Here is an 18541-nt window from a genome sequence, read left to right as displayed (position 1 = left end):
GGTGAATCGCTTGAACCCAGGAGGTGGAGGTTGCAGTGAGCTGAGATCGCACCACCATCTTCGGGGACAAAATAAGACTCTGTCTCCTCCAGCCTGGGGGACAAAGCAAGACTCTGTCTCCAAAAAAATAATGAAATGAAATTAAATTTTTTTAAAAAAACACATTTCTTATGAAAAATATAAAGCTACCATTTTTGCACTTTTAGTTGAACACTGTCATTTTGAAATAGATTTACTCACTTTCACATGTGATTTTTTTGTAAAATATATCTTTGGGCTTAAATATCTATAGCTTAAAACTTACGAAAACTGGCCAGGCGTGGTGGCTCAAGCCTGTAATCCCAGTACTTTGGGAGGCCGAGGCAGGTGCATCACAAGGACAGGAGATCGAGACCATCCTAGCTAACATGGTGAGACCTGTCTCTACTAAAAATACAAAAAATTAGCCAGGCGTGGTGGTGGGCACTTGTAGTCCTAGCTACTCAGGAGGCTGAGGCAGGAGAATGGCCTGAACCCAGCAGGCGGAGCTTGCAGTGAGCCGAGATCATGCCACTGCACTCCAGCCTGGGCGACAGAGCAAAGACTCCGTCTCAAAAAAAATAAAATAAAATAAAAACTTATGAAACTACTAATATTCAGCCATTTTATGCATACAAAACAGCAAATTCACCTCGTTTAACCTATCGTGTGCTATCTATTTCCTATTTATGAGGCTATTGTTGAGGTGTTTCATTTTATACAAACTTGCTCATTTGCTTGACGATAATTTTTTCTTTTCTTTCTTTCTTCTTCTTTTTTTTTTTTTTTTTTTTTTTGAGACAGAGTCTCCCTCTTTCACCCAGGCTGGAGTGCAGTGGCAAGATCTCTGCTCACTGCAACCTCTGCCTCCCCAGGTTCAAGCGATTCTCCTGCCTCAGCCTCCTAAGTAGCTGGGATTAGAAGCATCCGCCACCATTTTTGTATTTTTAGTGAAGACAGAGTTTCCCCATGTTGGCCAGGCTGGTCTCAAACTCCTGACTGCAGTGATCCACCCACCTTGGCCTCTCAAAGTGCTGGGATTACAGGCGTGAGCCATGCACCGCGCCTGGCCAACAATATTTTCTTCTAATATGTACCTGGATGATCCTTCACCAAACAATTTCCATAGGTTTCAAATACTCTTCATTTAGTTTTGATATTGATAACATAATTATCAAGTACTTATTACATTATAATACGTATAAGCCAAAAAGCTGACGCTAAAGTAAGTTCAAATACTATATTATATAGAAAAAAAAATTTAATACTAAAAAAACTCCAAAAATAGACCCTATAGGAAAAATATAACTATTTAAAAGCATTTGATTAAAAATGAAATACTCATTATAAAGCTAGACAAGTTCAATACTTGCTTTTACAGAAAAGTGTGCTATATTGTATTGGACAAGGAATCTGGTTCATGCCGCTTTCCTGCCCACTCACCTCGATCAATAACCCCCCAAAATAGAAATCAGTGTTTGCTTTAATAACAACACAATGAATAATACTAATGACAATACTGTAAGATGGATTCATTCAATGTTGTTTTTTGTAAACAGAATTATTTTCCTTCCATAAGGCAGTGTGTTACCAACTACAGGAATCTAAAGGTAATGAATTTGCAGAGTGTAAGAACAGCAGCAATAAGAAAACCTGTAATAAAAGATCCCCAAGGCAACCCCAGTGTGTTTTAATGCCTTTTTTTATTGTAACACACACACACAGGCACACGTGTGTGCTCTCTATTATGATCACGTGGTGTGAAAGGAAAATATCTTGGGACCCCAGATCACTAAGCTAAAGGTAAAAGTCAAGCTGGGAACTGCTAAGAGCAAACCTCCCTTCTATTCTATTCTATTCAAAGTCACCCCTCCGCTCACTGAGATAAATGTGTATCTGGCCTCCTTGGGACAGGCCAATCAGAAACTCAAAAGAATGCAACCTTTTGTCTGTCACCTACCTGTGACCTGGAAGACCCCTCCCCGCTTTGAGTCTTCCTGCCTTTGCTTCCAGTTGTCCTGCCTTCCCAGAACGCACCACTGTACTTCCTACATATATTGATTGATGTCTCATGTCTCCCTAAAATGTATAAAACCAAGCTGTGCCCCGACCACCTTGAGCACATGTCATCAGGACTCCTGAGGCTGGGTGCGTGTCTTCAACCTCGGCAAAATCAACTTTCTAAACAGTAACTGAGACCTGTCTTGGGTTTTTTGGGTCCATACTTGCATTGCCACAACATATGTTCAGGGGTCCTCGGGAAGGACTAGGGTCCTAACTGCAGTGATACCTCTCAGTAAGCCTGGATTTCAGAAGCGAGACTGACACCTACATTACCAAACAAGGAATCTGAGGCTCCAGACAGAACTGAGTGCTGTCCCCGGTATGGAATAGGGTGATCCAGCTACATGAAGACTTGAAGTGTCCCAAATTCCCTGGCCAGAGCTTCCCAGCCACGAGGTGAGCCACAGAAAACTGATGGCTGGTGATTGATTGGGTTAAAATCAATGATCAGTTTTACTTTGTTTTGTTTTTTACAATGATTCAAAGATTTAAAAGGGTTGAAGGGATAGTTAGGCAGTACTTGTTGGGCCATCTGTAAGCTGTGAATTCAGAGTTATTGTTCTAGACATAGGTGAGGCTTTCTTCTAACATCAGCAGCCAGTGAACATGTGGGAGGACAAACTGCACAGAAGCCCCTCGACTGTCTGGGGAAACCCCGAGGAAGCCCACTGAGCACCTCGTGACTCATCAGAAAAGTTCTTTGTTTGGGGTATGCATGTACAGTTAGTTCTTCCTTTGGGGTATGCATGTACAGTTAGTTCTTTTGATTTAATTTCTGCTTTTTTTCTACAATTTTCCTATGATCATGGAAGATTCACATTGCTTTTATCATTATTTTATGTTTTTTTATTTTTTAATTAATTAATTGTTATTATTATTTTTTTGAGACAGTCTCGCTCTGTAACCCAGGCTAGAGTGCAATGGCAAGATCTGGGCTCACTGCGACCACCACCTCCCGGGTTCTTTTGTTGTTGTTGTTGTTGTTGTTTGTTGTTGTTGTTGTTGTTGTTGTTTGTTTTTGAGACGGAGTCAGGATCTGTCTCCCAGGCTGGAGTGCAATGGCACGATCTCGGCTCACTGCAACCTCTGCCTCCTGAGTTCAAGCAATTCTCCTGCCTCAGCCTCTGGAGTAGCTGGAATTACAGGTGCAGGCCACCACGCCCAGCTAATTTTTGTATTTTTAGTAGAGATGGGGTTTCACCATGTTGGCCAGGCTGGTCTCGAACTCCTGACCTCAGGTGATCCACCTGCCTCAGTCTCCCAAAGTGCTGGGATTACAGGCGTGAGTCACCACACCTGGCCACCTGCTGGGTTAAAGTGATTCTCTTGCCTCAGCCTCCCAAGTAGCCGGAATTACAGGCACCCACCACCATGCCTGGCTAATTTTTGTAGTTTTAATAGAGATGGGGGTTTCACCATGTTGGCCAGGCTGGTCTTGAACTCCTGACCTCAAGTGATCCACCTGCCTCGGGCCTCCCAAAGTGCTGGGATTACAGGCCTAAGCCACCATGCCCGGCCTGCTTTTATCATTATTTTAATTCTTATTATTGCATTTGTTAGACAAAGAAATGGGAGTGACTTTTTAAATCAAGCCTTTCAATCCACCTTAAATTGCTATACAAATATGATAATTTTCTAAGTATGCCTTGTCAAAAGACACAATGACAACAAATTTAGTTCAAAGATTAGAATGGGCTTTTATTAGCAGTTCTAGAATTGGGCAGCACTTCATTCTACAAAACAGAATGAGTGTTCTGATGAGCTGAGCAGAGGAGGCGTGTTTCACAGACAGACAAGGGCCGAAGAAAGCAGACACAGAAAACAGAACGCAGATGGGACATTTCAGAGTGACTTGCCCCACAGGGTTAAAGCAGAGCAGACTTCCCTATTCTGCTGACTGAAGTTGGCTGGAATTTCTTGCTTTTTAGAAAACTGGCCCATTTCAGCCTGGGCATGGTGGCTTATGCCTGTAATCCCAGCACTTTGGGAGGCTGAGGCAGGTGGATCGCTTGAGGCCAGGAGTTTGAGACCAGCCTGGCCAAATGGTGAAACCCCGTCTCTACTAAAAATAGAAAAATTAGCCAAGTGTGGAGGCGGCCGCCTGTAATACCAGTTACTCGGGAGCCTGAGGCACGAGAATCGCATGAACCCTGGAGGTTGAGGTTGCAGTGAGCCAAGATCACGCCACTGCACTCCAGCCTGGGCAACAGAATGAGACTGTCAGGAAAAGAGAAGAGAAGAGAGAAGAGAGAGAAAGAAGACTGACCCATTCCAAAGTTCAGTTTATCACACAGCGCTCAGCACAAGTGACTCCTTTCTGTCATGGGCTGGTCTGCTGCAGCACAGTGCAGGGGCCAATCCAGAACAACGGCCTCCGATGAACCTCCTTTTGCCACGTCGACATGGATAAAGTTGGAAAGTACAGCGCTGGAAGGAATTCTCAACTGGGGATAACTTCCCCCACGCTGGGGGCATTCGAATTGTAGGCAGACATACGAGGTAGTTGTGGTACCTGGAGGCTGCTGCCCATGGTTAGTATCTGGGATCAGAGACGTGCAGGGCAGCCCCAAGGATTATCACAGTGACCCCTGCGAGAAGCACCACTCACAGCACATAGAGCTGTTCTCACAGCAGCTACCTCTCAGGTCCCCGGGACAGCTAGCGGGACATCCCCAAGGAAAAGGCCTGAGCCACAGTTTAGAAATCCCGTTGGTGACCCTTCCTGCAAATGGCATATATAGCTCAGAAAGCTACACAGATAAGACCCATGCCAAAGAAAGTCTACTTGGGCAAACCTGATGCAGACTAGACCCTAATTTGTGTGCTGCTAAGGCCGGAGTTTGTCTGTGATCTGTGTTTTCTACATTCAGAACACCTCTTTTCAGAGAAGGCTTTGGTCTACCACCCAGGCTGGAGTGCAGCCATAGCACACTGCAGGCTTGGGCTCCTGGACTCCAGCAATCCTCCCGCCTCAGCCTCCCAGGCAGCTGGGACCACAGGTGTGCCTCACTATGCCTGGCTCCATGCAGACCATTCCAAAGAGGCTTATCTAATATTAACTGTAGTTGAAGACTTCAATGCAATAACCTGTTAGCAATGACGATTTGTGGCAAAATAAAAATGTACCAAATTAAAGAAAAGGTTACATGAAATTGGTTTTAAGTGATAAGATGTAAACCTTCCCGACAATTGGTGCCCTCGGTCTCTGGTTTCAATTAATTCCATCCACATAGTTTAAATGTTTGGCATGGGTGAAATTCTCGCAAGTATTACCTGGCTTCCTCAAGAACTCTGCCCATGACTATGTTCTTTTCTCCCTGGTTGGCGTCTTCATTTACATCAGTTCCTCCAAAGATGATTCCAAAAGGGATTCGGTGGCCTGCAAAACGATGACAGTCACAAAGCAGAATTCACCCCTAGAAACAGCCTTCACCAACCATTCCTAAGCAAGGATCTTAAACGCTGAAGTTCCCAGATCACAGGAGCTGTGTGTTGCTGTATGTTCAGCTGCATCCACCTCTCCTGGATAGCAGAATTGGGTATCACTACAATAAACGCAACACCAAGAGGAATCACGGGAGGCGCCGACCACTGTTGTCAGGGCTATCTTTCAATTAATTCATTTTAAACTTTAGCAAATAAAAAATATTGTTAGCCATCATCTATCAAAGCCAAGCTTATCATTCCTAGGAAATGGGCTAATCTGGCATCATCAAAATTCATGACAAAAAAAAAAAGGACTCTCCAAACTGAGTCCTATTGTTCATCAACACCAACAGGCACCGTGCTAGCTTGGGACAAAAACAGGGGAGGGAGAGGCACAGACAACCGTGATGATATCCTCAAGAACTGCTCAGTACAGCAGGGATGATAAATTATGACAGGCACAACAGGATGAGGGCCAAAATAACACAAGGTGCTGAGCGCATAAAGTGGGAAAGAATTTGCAAAGGGAGTATGTGTATTCTGAGTGACGGGTCCTGTGCAGATGGGAGGCAGTGGGTGAGTCCACTCCCAGCTTCCTCGATGAACGTTTCATAAGCGCAGATGGGCAGAACAGGGCATTAGGCCTTTTGATGAGCACATCATAAGCGACTCCCCAAAAGGACTCCCAGAGGTCAACTAAATTTCAGAGAGACTATGGCCTACAAATCACCCCATAGACCAGATCTAACTGGAGTTCACCTGGTTAGATTTCTCAAGCCATTTCTATCAAGATATTTAAAGGAGAAGATACTGATCTTTCCTTTCATTGGCCTTTGAATTGTTTTTGTCACGTAAATTAGCAGATCCCATCTTCTTTCTCTCTATCTAGGTCTCTCTCACCCTAGAATTCCACTGCTATGAATTCAGCCTCCAGATATCAAGCCCAACAATAACACGTTCAGCTCCAGCAAGACTGCTAAAAGTAGCACAATTTGAGAAGCAACTTACTTGTGCACTGGTGAAGACTAACTCTTTTTTTTTGGAGCTGTGTGTGCGTGTGTGTGTGTGTGTGTGTATACTCAAACAGAAAGACTGGCAAAAAGAAAAACACATATTGGTGGACAAAAGATGCTTGCACAAAAACAAAAGCCATAAACACACATTTCTATATGCACAGAACATCTGATGTGACAGTACACAAAATAATAACTGTTGTCACCTCTGGAAAAGAGACCTGGAAGGCTACAGATCTGGGATGGACCAGGCGCGGTGGCTCACACCTTGTAATCCCAGCACTTTGGAAGGTCAAGGTGGGCGATCACCTGAGGCCAGGAGTTTGAGACCAGCCTGGGCAACATGGCAAAACTCTGTCTCTCTTTTTGTAAAAATACAAAAATTAGCCAGGTGTGGTGGTGCACACCTGTAATCCCACCTACTCTGAAGGCTGAGGCATGACAATCACTTGAACCCAGGAGGTAGAGGTTGGAGTGAGCTGAGATCACGCCACTGCACTGCAGCCTGGGTGATAGAGCGAGACTCCGCCTCAAAAAAAAAAAATCTGGGTTAGGAGTGAGACTTACTTTTCACTCTGTAACATTTTATATTGTTTGAATTTCTTACCGTAGACCTGTAAGAACTTTTCCAAAAATACAGAGAGATATAGAAATGCCCACCCAGTAGAGATGGTTCACCATGGGTGATGGGTTTAGGCTTTGGGAGATGTTGGGACAGAGTGAAGATTTTTCTCATATGGGAAGGACATGAATCTGTGGTAGGGAGAATAATTGCTCCCAGAGATGTCCACATCCTAATTCCCAGGACCCATGAGGCTGGGACGGGGGAGGGGCATTACGGTAGACTATCCAGGCGGGCTCAGCCTAACCACAGGGGTCGTTACAAGTGGAAGAGGGAGGCCAGAGAGTCCAGTTCAGAGTGAGGAAGACCTCACCAGTCCGATGACTCTGGAGATGGAGGAAGGGCCATGAGCCAAGACATGTGGCTGCCCCTTGAGGCTGGAAAAAGACAAGAAAACAGATGCTCCCCAAGAGCCTCCAGGAAGGAGTGCAGCTGCTGACACCTGAATTTCAGCCTGGGAGACCCGCTTCAGCTTTCCAACCTCCAGAACAGGCTCCCCCGTCCCAGCCTCAGGGGTCCTGGGAAGTAGGATGTGGACATCTCTGGGAGCAATTCTTCTCCAGAACTAGAGGTCAGGTGATGAACTGGTGTTGTCTGAAGCCACTGGGTTTGTGGTACATTATTACAACAGCAGTGGGAAACTGATACACCCTATTGCCACAAAGGGACTGTATTAGTCCGTCTTCAAGCTGCTGATAAAGACATCCCCAACTGGCATGGCAATTGGATATGTCTGGGCAATTTACAAAAGAAAGAGGTTTAATGGACTCACAGTTCCACGTGGCTGGGAGGTCTCCCAATTATGGCAAAAGGTGAAAGGCACATCTCACATGGCGGCAGACAAGAGAAGACAGCGTGTGCAGGGAAACTCCCCTTTATAAAACCATCAGATCACGAGAGACTTATTCACTATCATGAGAACAGCACGGGAAAGGCCAACCCCCATGATTCGATTACTTCCCACCAGGTCCCTCCTACAACACATGGGAATGTGGGAGATATAATTCAAGATGAGATTTGGATGGGGACACAGTCAAACCATATCTGGGATGTTCCCCCAATAAAAACTGCTACTGAAGGAGGCTAAGGAAAACAGTGGGAAAGTCGTTTTCAATGAAATTCCCAAAGACAGAAAAATAGACACCTAAAAGATACACACTATCAACGAGGTTGCTTAAAAGGTGTGAGCATATTTAGTACGTAAGATGACAGCCCTTTCTTACTCTATCAGCCCAGTAGCAATAACTCATATATGTCAAAGCTAATTTGGCCTATTTTGAGAAATCACAAGACTTTCTCTCCAGACAGCCCCAGGTTAGAATCCCGCTTCTCCACCTAGAACAGGCATGACTCTGGCCAAGCTACTCAGTTTCTCTGACCCCCAGCCATATCATCTGTGAAACGGAGATATTAATTAGCAGACTGGTGAGACAATATATGACATTCTGGTACAAGGCAGACCCTGCAAGTGAGAGCTAGTTTCACCATGTTTTACACTAAAGAAGTTTTAAACACATAAATCCAGAAATTAGAACTTAGAAGAATGGAATATGGGATACTTCACTTAGTTTTCTGTTTTTTTGATGCTCATTCCGTTGTTAAGAAAATAAAGTTTTAAATAAGTAACAAGTTAGCCTTAATGGCAAAAGACTATTATAAGGGTGGGTGCAGTGGCTCATCCCTGGAATCCCAGCACTTTGGGAGGCCGAGGCAGGTGGATCACTTGAGGTCAGGAGTTCAAGACCAGCCTGGCCAACATGGTGAAACCCCGTCTCTACTAAAAATACAAAAATTAGCTGGATGTGGTAGCGCACGCCTGTAATCCCAGCTACTTGGGAAGCTGAGGCAGGAGAATCACTTGCACCTGGAAGGCAGAGGCTGCAGTGAGCCAAGACTGTGCCACTGCTCTCCAGCCTGGGTGATAGAGCGAGACTCTGTCTCAAAAAAATAAGACTTTTATAAATTCACCCATGATTGCAATTGAAAAATTCTGGAAGTCCTGTACTATAACATGATGTAGGTAAAATATTTTTGCAAACTCTCTTTTTATTATTGTACATATATGGTGTACAACATGATGTTTTAAAATATGTATACACTGTGGAATGACTAAAGCTAATTAGGTCAAGCGTGGTGGCTTACGCCTGCAATTCCAGCACTTTGGGAGGCCAAGGCAGGAGGATTGCTCCATCCCAGGAGTTTGAGAACAGCCTGGGAAACACAGCAAGACCCCATTTCTTAAAAAAAAAAAAAAAAAAAAAATCAAGCTAATGGATATATGTATGAACTCACGTATTTATCATTTATTTTGGTGATGAGAACACTTAAAAACTACTACTCTTTTACGAATTTTTTTTTCTATTTTTTGAGACAGAGTCTCACTTGGTCACCCAGGCTAGAGTGCTGTGGTGCTATTTCGGCTCACTGCAGCCTCTGCATCCCAGGTTCAAGTGATGCTCTTGCCTCAGCCTCCCAAGTAGCTGGGATTACAGGCAGCGCCACCATGCCCAGCTAATTTTTGTATTTTTAATAGAGACAGGGTTTCACTATGTTGGCCAGGCAGGTCTCGAACTCATGACCTCAAATGATCCACCCACCTCAGCCTTCCAAAGTGCTGGGATTACAGGTATGAGCCACCACGCCTGGCCCATCTCTTAGCAATTTTCAAGTATACAATACATTGTTATTTACTACAGTCACCATGCTGTGCAATAAGTCTTGAATGTATTCCTCCTAATCGAAATTTTTTTTTTTTTTTTTTTTTGAGACGGAGTCTCGCCCTGTCGCCCAGGCTGGAGTGCAGTGGCGCGATCTGGGCTCACTGCAAGCTCTGCCTCCTGGGTTCAGGCCATTCTCCTGCCTCACCCTCCTGAGTAGCTGGGACTACAGGGCCTGCCACCATGCCCAGCTAATTTTTTTGTATTTTTAGTAGAGGCGGGGTTTCACTGTGTTAGTCAAGATGGTCTCCATCTCCTGACCTTGTGATCCGCTGGCCTCGGCCTCCCAAAGTGCTGAAATTACAGGCGTGAGCCACCGTGCCCGGCCCCTCACTGAAATTTTGTACTTTTAACCAACGTGTCCCTAATCCCCTCATAATCCTGAGCACCTGGTAACCATTCTACTACTCTCTGCTTCTATGAATTTGACTTTTTAGATTTCACATACAAGTGAGAACCATGTGGTATTTGTATTTCTGTGCCTGGCTTATTGTATTTTATTTTGCATTATGTCCTCCAGGTTCATCCATGTTGTTACAAACAACAGAATATCCTTTGTTTTCCATTACATACATATACCACATTTTCTGTATCCATTTACCATCAACGGACACAGGTTGATTCCCTGTCCTGGCTATTTTGAATAGTGCTGCAGTGAACATGGGGTTGCAGATCTCTCTTCCACACAGTGATTTCATTTGCTTTGCACATATACGCAGAAGTGGGATTGCTGGATCCTATGGTAGTTCTATTTTTCATTTTTCGAGGATATATTTGCAAACTCTTATTCTCTCTTCAAAACCCTATTCAGTCATCCCCTCGTTTCTGAAATCGTCTCCAGGTCTCTCAGAAGCAAATCCTTTTCCTTCTATGTCATGCCATGTATCATAAAGTCTTGGGTTTTATTTGTAGACTGGAAGATTCTCTTATTTATGTCTGCATCCCGTGCTCTAATATGATGGCTACTCAAAGTTAGGTCCTCAAACAGTATTTGCTGAAATGCACTGAGAATGAAGAGTGGTACACAAGCTATTTTCCAAGTAGGTTGACTCAGAGCCACCCACGTAATGGGTCTCATTCATAAATCTGTGCTTGTGCCAGAGGTTTGTCTCTCCCAGTCATCTGCTGAGAAAAACAGAAAATCATAGCTTCCTAAAATTGGCTTCTTTTTCTTTTTTGAGACGGAGTCTAACTCTGTCACCCAGGCTAGAGTGCAGTGGCGTGATCTCGGCTCACTGCAACCTCTGCCTCCCAGGTTCAAGCTATTCTCATGCCTCAGCCTCCCAAGTAGCTGGGATTACAGGTGCCCACCACCACACTCAGCTAATTTTTGTATTTTTGGTAGAGAAGGGGTTTCACTGTGTTGGCCAGGCTGGTCTCAAACTCCTGTCCTCGTGATCCCCCCCACCTCAGCCTCCTAAAGTGCTGGGATTACAAGCATGAGCCACTGTGCCTGGCCCTAAACTTGGCTTCTCAATCATCCACCTGACCCTATCTGCTTCCTTATTAGGCTCAAGCCTAAAGCATATTCTTAAAAAGAAACAAGGCTAGGCGTGGTGGCTCACGCCTGTAATCCCAGCACTTTGGGAGGCCAAGGAGGGCGGATAACGAGGTCAGGAGTTCGAAACCAGCCTGACCAACATGGTGAAACCCCATCTCTACTAAAAATACAAAAATTAGCTGGGCGTGGTGGAGCATGCCTGTAATCCCAGCTACTCAAGAGGCTGAGGCAGGAGAATCGCTTGAACCACGGGAGTCGGAGGTTGCAGTGAGCTGAGATCCCACCACTGCAGTATACCCTGACGAAAGAGTGAAACTCTGCCTCAAAACAATAAATAAAAAATAAAAATAAATAAATAAATAAAAAGGAACAGGAGGAGCTTCAGTAACACACTCTTGGCCAGCATCAAAATAACCTGTAAGTTTTTCCTTGTGTGCCATTTAGGGTACATAGGAAAGAGTCCAGAAGGCATAGTACCTGGGAACAGGTTCTATTCCATCTAAGTTAAGGACACCTATAAAGTTCTGTTCTCATATACTTGAAATGATGGAATGGTAACATGTCAAAAATATTTTACAGACATGCCCAAGAGGGAGAAACAAATATAATGTGTTACTTTGACGTTCATATAATAATTAGTCCAGAGCTTAAGGAATTAAAGTTGATATTGTTCTTTAAAACATTTCCGGCCAGGCGCGGTGGCTCACACCTGTAATCCCAGCACTTTGGGAGGCCGAGGGAAGCAGATCACGAGGTCAAGAGATCGAGACCATCCTGGCTAACATGGTGAAACCCTGTCTCTACTAAAAAATGCAAAAAATTAGCTGGGCATGGTGTTGGGCCCCTGCAGTCCCAGCTACTTGGGAGGCTGAGGCAGGAGAATGGCATGAACCTGGGGGGCGGAGCTTGCAGTGAGCCAAGATCACACCACTGCACTCCAGCCTGGGCGACAGAGTGAGACTCTGCATCTTGAAAAAAAACACACACACAAACATTTCCAGTCTGGGTGAGGTGGCTCACACCTATAATCCCAGCATTTCGGGAGGCCAACACAGGTGAATCACCTGAGGTCAGGAGTTGGAGACTAGCCTGGCCAACATGAGGAAATCCCATCTCTACTAAAAATACAAAAATTAGCAGGGCGTGGTGGCACGCACCTGTAATCCCAGCTACTTGGGAGGCTGAGACAGGAGAATTGCTTGAACCCAGGAGGCAGAGGTTCAGTGAGCCAAGATCTTGCCATTGTACTCCAGCCTGGGTGACAAGAGCCAGACTCTGTCTCAAAAAAAAAATAACAAAAAAATGTGCATTACACCTGCAATATATCTGTAATGTGTATTAATGTTGTTAATGTGCTATTTCCCATTATTTGCATATTCTACTTAGCTATTTTATTTAATTATTTGCTCAGCAAATACTGATTTTAAACAGAAAAGCAAACTTCCACTTGTCCAAGATGTTAAGGTTTTACTTAGCAATATTTAATATACACGGTTACATAAATGTGACTAGTTATTACTTGGCAATATGTATCAAAAGCTTTAAAAATGCATATGCCCTTTGATCCTGCAAGATTATTTCTGGAAAATCCTAAAGGAAATGGGCTCTAAAGGTTTATGCAGAAACCTGTTCATCACGATGTTATTTATAACTGAGGGGAAAAATGGAAATAGGATGTGACCATTTATAACTATGCTGCAAAAGAACATTCAACGACAGAGGAAACATAAACAATCTACTTCTAACACATTGTAAAATAGGTTACTAAATTAGAAGTATATGATTACAATTTTTAAAATATACAAACTACAGAGCAAGAGTCAGATACAGCAATATCTCTACATTCAAAGCATTTATCACAGTGCTTAGCACATACTAAATACTCCACAAAAAATGTTTTTTATATATTATATATAAGAAATATATTTATTTTTATAAATATATTTATATTTTTATATATTTGATATATTTATATATAAATATATTTTTATATATCTGTATCTATAAAAAATATACATATATATGTATATATTTTTTTGATACAGAGTCTCACTCTGTTGCCCAGACTGGAGTGCAGGGGCACGATCTCAGCTCACTGCAAACTTCGCCTCCCGGGTTCAAGTGATTCTCCCGCCTCAGCCTCCCAAGTAGCTGAGATTACAGGTGACCGCCACCATGCTCAGCTAATTTTTTTTGTATTTTTAGTAGAGATGGGGCTTCACCATATTGGCCAGGCTGATCTCAAAATCTTGACTTCCAGTGATCTGCCTGCCTCGGCCTTCAAAGCGCTGGGATTACAAGTGTAGGGCACCACACCCAGACTACAGATATTTTTCAAAAGAAGTTGCAAGCTTATATTGTAAAAGTATACCTTTTTTGCAAAATTAATTTTAAATAAAAACATAAATAAAACCAAAAACACAGACACAAACAGTGGTCACTTCTGGGTGGTGAAATTGCAGGTACCATATTTTCTTCTTTGTATTTTTACGTAGTTTCCAAGTTACCTCTGTAAGTAATTTAAAAATCAGTAAGTGCTATATATATTTAAATACAGTTTAATGAACAGAAGGCTGTCTAAGAAAGGCATAGTGTATGCATAGAATGAAATCTCACACAGCCAGTTAATCACAGGGTAGGGCAACTCGATGTCTGCAGCTCATGCAGAGAAAGTCCCTGGATACTTCGTTAAGTGAAAACCTCACAGTGCAGAGGGGCGTCTCTTCTTACTGACAATGGTTCTGGCGCTTTTCATACATGATGCTACACAGAGAGACTTTAACCTTCAAAAACATAACTCTGAGGAATAAATACTGTTTAATTTCCATATGGACAACAACTAGGAATGAACAAGTAAAAGTTTAACCACATTGACTAAGAGTAGCATGGCTTCTGTTCTCGATATTTATTAGATTGAGCAATGTAATTGATTTGTTTCCTCTGGGCAACAGGTTGGTTTTGCAGAGGGCGCCTCTCCTCTTTCAACTCTTACGAGAAGCAAACCTAACTTCAGATGACTTCGTGTTTATTTGAAGCAGAGGTCAAGCACGGTAAAATTGAGAACTGTAAGTCTGAAGGAAAAAACAAAAATCCAGCCATCTGACTAGAGGAGAAATAGGTCCTTGCCCATCTGTTAGAATATGAACTGGAATAACCTTTCCATATAGCATTTTGTCACTATCAATCAAAACAAAAGTTAAAACCTCACAGTGCAGAGGGACGTCTTTCCTAGGAATTTGTATTTCCAACATCCACATACAATGGAGTAAAGAAATAAAATAGAAAATACTTCAGCCTTGCTTGGAATAGCAAAAACCAAGACAGAGACTTTTAATAAGTATGGTGCATTCTCACAGTGGAATACCTCACAGCCAATAAAAAGAATAAGATAGATGTAGCTTTGTGGATTTGGAAAAAAGCTAAGATATGAGTTAAATGTACAGACCTAATCCCACTTATGGGAATAAAATGTTCCACATGTGTGTGTAAAACATTTAAAAATAAATAACAGGGGCTGGCTGCACTTGGTAGCTCCAGCCTGCAATCCCAGGACATTGGGAGGCCAAGGCAGGTGAATAACTTTAAGTCAGGAGATGGAGACCAGCTTGGTCAACACAGTGAAAGCCCATTTATACTAAAAATACAAAAATTAGCTGGGCGTGGTGGCACACACCTGTAATCCCAGCTATTCTGGAGGCTGAGGCGTAAGAATTGCTTGAGCTTGCTAGGCAGAGGTTGCAGTGAGCCCAGATCATGCCACTGCACTCCAGCCTGGGCCACAGAGTGAGACTCCATCTCAAAAAAAAAAAAAAAAAAAAAAAAGAGAAGGAAAAGAAAAAGAAAAAGAATAATAAATATCACCTTACAGAAAATGACACAACCTATTGGGGGTGGGGTGGGAGGAGGGAGAGCATCAGGAAGAAGAGCTAATGAATTCTGGGCTTAATACCTAGGTGATGGGATGATCTGTACAGCAAACCACCATGGCACACGTTTACCTCCGTAACAAATCTACACATCCTGCACAGGTACTGCTGAACTTCAAATAAAAGTTGAAGAGAAAAAGAAAAGAAAACAACACAACTCACAGTCAACAGAATCACTAAACTCAGGGCCGAGGCTTTGTGACTGCACAAAAGAGTTGCAACAGTCAGTGACAACCTTTCAAAGGTTCCTACTGAGCTATCAGGGGTTCGGAACTTCATCTTGGCCTATAAGGAAAGTTAAACTCTACACTTCTTTCACATTCAGAGACAAAGCTCAGACTGTGTTTCACTACACTTAAAACTGAATTCAAGGCTGGGTGCAGTGGCTCATGCCTTTAATCTCAGCACTTTGGGAGGCCAGGGTGGGTGGACTGCTTGAGTCCAAGAGTTCAAGACCAGCCTGGGCAACATGGCAAGACCTCGTCTCTAAAAATATACCAAAAAATAGCCGGGCATTGTAGCACATGCCTGTAGTCCCAGCTACTCGGGAGGCTGAGGTGGGAGGGTTATTTGAGCCCAGGAAATGGAGGTTGCAGTGAGCCGAGATTATATCACCGCACTCCATCCTGGGCAACAGAGTGAGACCCTGTGTCAAAAAAAAGAAAAAAAAAATTCAAAGTCATATACTTGTTCAGCAGAAAATAACTCTCTAGAAATAATACTTTCAGAAACACTGCCTGCATATACAGAAAACAGTTAGTTGAGATTGTTCAGGCATGGATGCAACAATATGGAAGTACAGATATATTCTCCCAAGTTCATATGCTATGATGTCTGCACAGACACACACAATCTAATGGGTGAAATAGAACAATTAAAGACAACGTAAATGTTTATGAATTGAAGACTTTAAATGATGGCATCTCCATAAAATGGATGAGATAGATCTATGTTAAGTGCCACTATGGGAGAAGGTTCCCGGATGTGTGGCTGAGTGGTGAAAAGGAAGATGCTGAATATATATTCAGCAGTAGGCTTCCATTTGTGGGTGTGTGTGTTTAAGGTGGGGGAGGAGGTACATGTAAATACATGCCTGGGTCATGGAAAATAAGGCAACTTCCCACTTGCTTTTCTTCTGACGGTTCTCTTGGGAGAAGCTGGCCATCACATCATGAGGACACTCAGAAGCAAAGCAAAGAGATTACTGCATGTCTCCCATTTCTGAACTGGATAAACAGGAGACACCGTTTCCCATATTATTGGACATTACAGGTGCTTCTGGTTTTCAGAATTTCTGGTGTTTTACTTTTGAAGAGAAAGAGGATTACCTTGCAAAAGCCTGCCTCCCCTATAGAGATGAAGAGCCAGGGCAGCCTCGCAGTTCTCAGCCAAGATGAGGTTTGCAATCTCAGATGGGCTTTCAAAGTCAAAGGCATCTTTCAAAATGCACACGTGCCCTGCAGCCTCTAGATGGGCCCTTTATCAAAAAATACAGAGAAAGGAGAAGATGAGGGGAAGATGTTAATACGTAACAGGTTGCTGCTACAGTAAAGCTTTTTTTTTGGTGGTGGTTGTTGTTGAGACAGAGTTTCACTCTTGCTGCCCTGGCTGAGGTACAATGGTGTGGTCTCAGCTCACTGCAACCTCCGCCTCCCGGGTCTCCAAGCGATTCTCCTGCCTCGGTCTCCCGAGTAGCTGAGACCACACGTGCGCACCACCATGCCTGGCTAATTTTTTGTATTTTTAGTAGAAACAGGGTTTCACCACGTTGGCCAGGCTGGTCTCAAACTTTTGATCTCGGGTGATCCACCTGCTTTGGCCTCCCAAAGTGCTGGGATAACAGGCATGAGCCACTGTGCTCAGCCACTATGATTAAGATTTTGAATGAATTCCGTAAGATTACTTATTTACTGAATTGCCCTTGGTAAGCACCCTGCCTTAAAATACAAAAGAAGGCCTAGAATCAATGACATTAACCATACATCTGCCCGTCTCAGATACCCAGGACTGTGGCTGCTACCGAGGCCATTGGAAGGAAGGTTGACCCAGGAGGCCTTGAGCTTCAGACATGGGGCACACACTGCCACCTCCAGTGGCATTTGCCGTATCAGACAGTACCTTTTCTATTTCCTTAAGTCCACGTTTTCTCTCCTGTCCCTGAATTGTGGTATCTAAAGATTGTTTTCGGGCCTCTGTTGCTCAGTTCTTTGAAAAGACTTCAAAAGTCACCTATTATCATAGCTTCAAAAAATACTTCCTGGTCTTTCCATTCTACCTGCTACACACACACATATACACACACACACACACACAATATTTATGTCTTTCAAACATGTCTCTTCTCTTTCTCTCCACCTTAGTTTCAGTTCCTGCTAACATCAATATAAAATATCTCATAAACAAAAAAGAAATTTTTTCAATAGTGACAACATGAACAAAATTGGAAGACACATGAACAAAATCAGAAAACAAATGAGAAACTGGGGAAAAAACTATTTACGACTCTTACTAAAGAAAAAAGTTCATCTGCTTAATATATAAAGAGCATTTGTAAATCAATAAAGAAAAAAGACTAACAACACAGTAGGAAAACAGAGATGAGGGCTGGGTGAGGTGGCTCATGCCTGTAATCCCAGCACTTTGAGAGGTCAAGGCAGACAGATGGCTTGAGCCCAGGAGTTTGAGACCAGCCTGGTCAATATAGTGAAACCCCATCTCTATAAAAAAATTTTTTAAGGCACTGGGCACGGTGTCACACACTGGTAGTCCTAGCTACTTGGAAGGCTGAGATGGGACAACTGCTTGAGTCTGTGAGGTCGAGGCTGTAGTGAGCCAGGATTGTGCCACTGTCCTCCAGCCTGGGTGACAGAGCAAGACCCTGTCTCAAAAAAAAAAGCCAGCCACAGTGGCTCAAGCCTGTAATCCCAGCACTCTGGGAGGCTGAGGCAGGCAGATCACTTGAGGTCAGGAGTGTGAGACCAGCCTGGCCAACATGGTGAGATCCCATCTCTACTAAAAATACAAAAATTAGCCAGGTGTGGTGGCACACACCTGTGATACTAGCTACTGGGGAGGCTGAGGCACGAGAATTGCTTGAACCCAGGAGGCAGATGTTGCAGTGGGCTGAGACTGTGCCACTGCACTCCAGCCTGGGCAACAGAGTGAGAGAAAGGAGAGGAGAGGAGAGGAGAGGGGAGGGGAAGGGAGGGGAGGGGAAGAGGAGGGGAGGGGGAGGGGGAGAGGGAGGGAGGGGG

The 18541-nt window shown here is 43.6% G+C and overlaps 1 protein-coding gene across 10 annotated transcripts in view; it reads right to left on the bottom strand.

Moving 5' to 3' along the window:
* Positions 1-18541, bottom strand: part of GLT1D1 (glycosyltransferase 1 domain containing 1) — a 128996-nt gene that overhangs the window by 93535 nt on the left and 16920 nt on the right. For 7 of the 10 annotated variants that reach the window (XM_031936397.1, XM_031936400.1, XM_031936396.1 and 4 more), the window contains exons 2-3: positions 16616-16764; positions 5356-5461 (exon numbers count right to left, since the gene is read on the bottom strand). In XM_031936397.1, coding sequence (XP_031792257.1) covers positions 5356-5461; positions 16616-16764 — 255 coding nt within the window. The remainder of the gene's footprint in view (positions 1-5355; positions 5462-16615; positions 16765-18541) is intronic. The other 3 variants (XM_023187257.3, XM_031936398.1, XM_031936399.1) reach the window with 1 other exon arrangement.

Source organism: Piliocolobus tephrosceles, chromosome 10 (genome assembly GCF_002776525.5).
Source record: "Piliocolobus tephrosceles isolate RC106 chromosome 10, ASM277652v3, whole genome shotgun sequence".
Classification (NCBI taxonomy): Eukaryota; Metazoa; Chordata; class Mammalia; order Primates; family Cercopithecidae; genus Piliocolobus; species Piliocolobus tephrosceles.
This window is presented reverse-complemented; position numbering and strand designations above follow the sequence as displayed.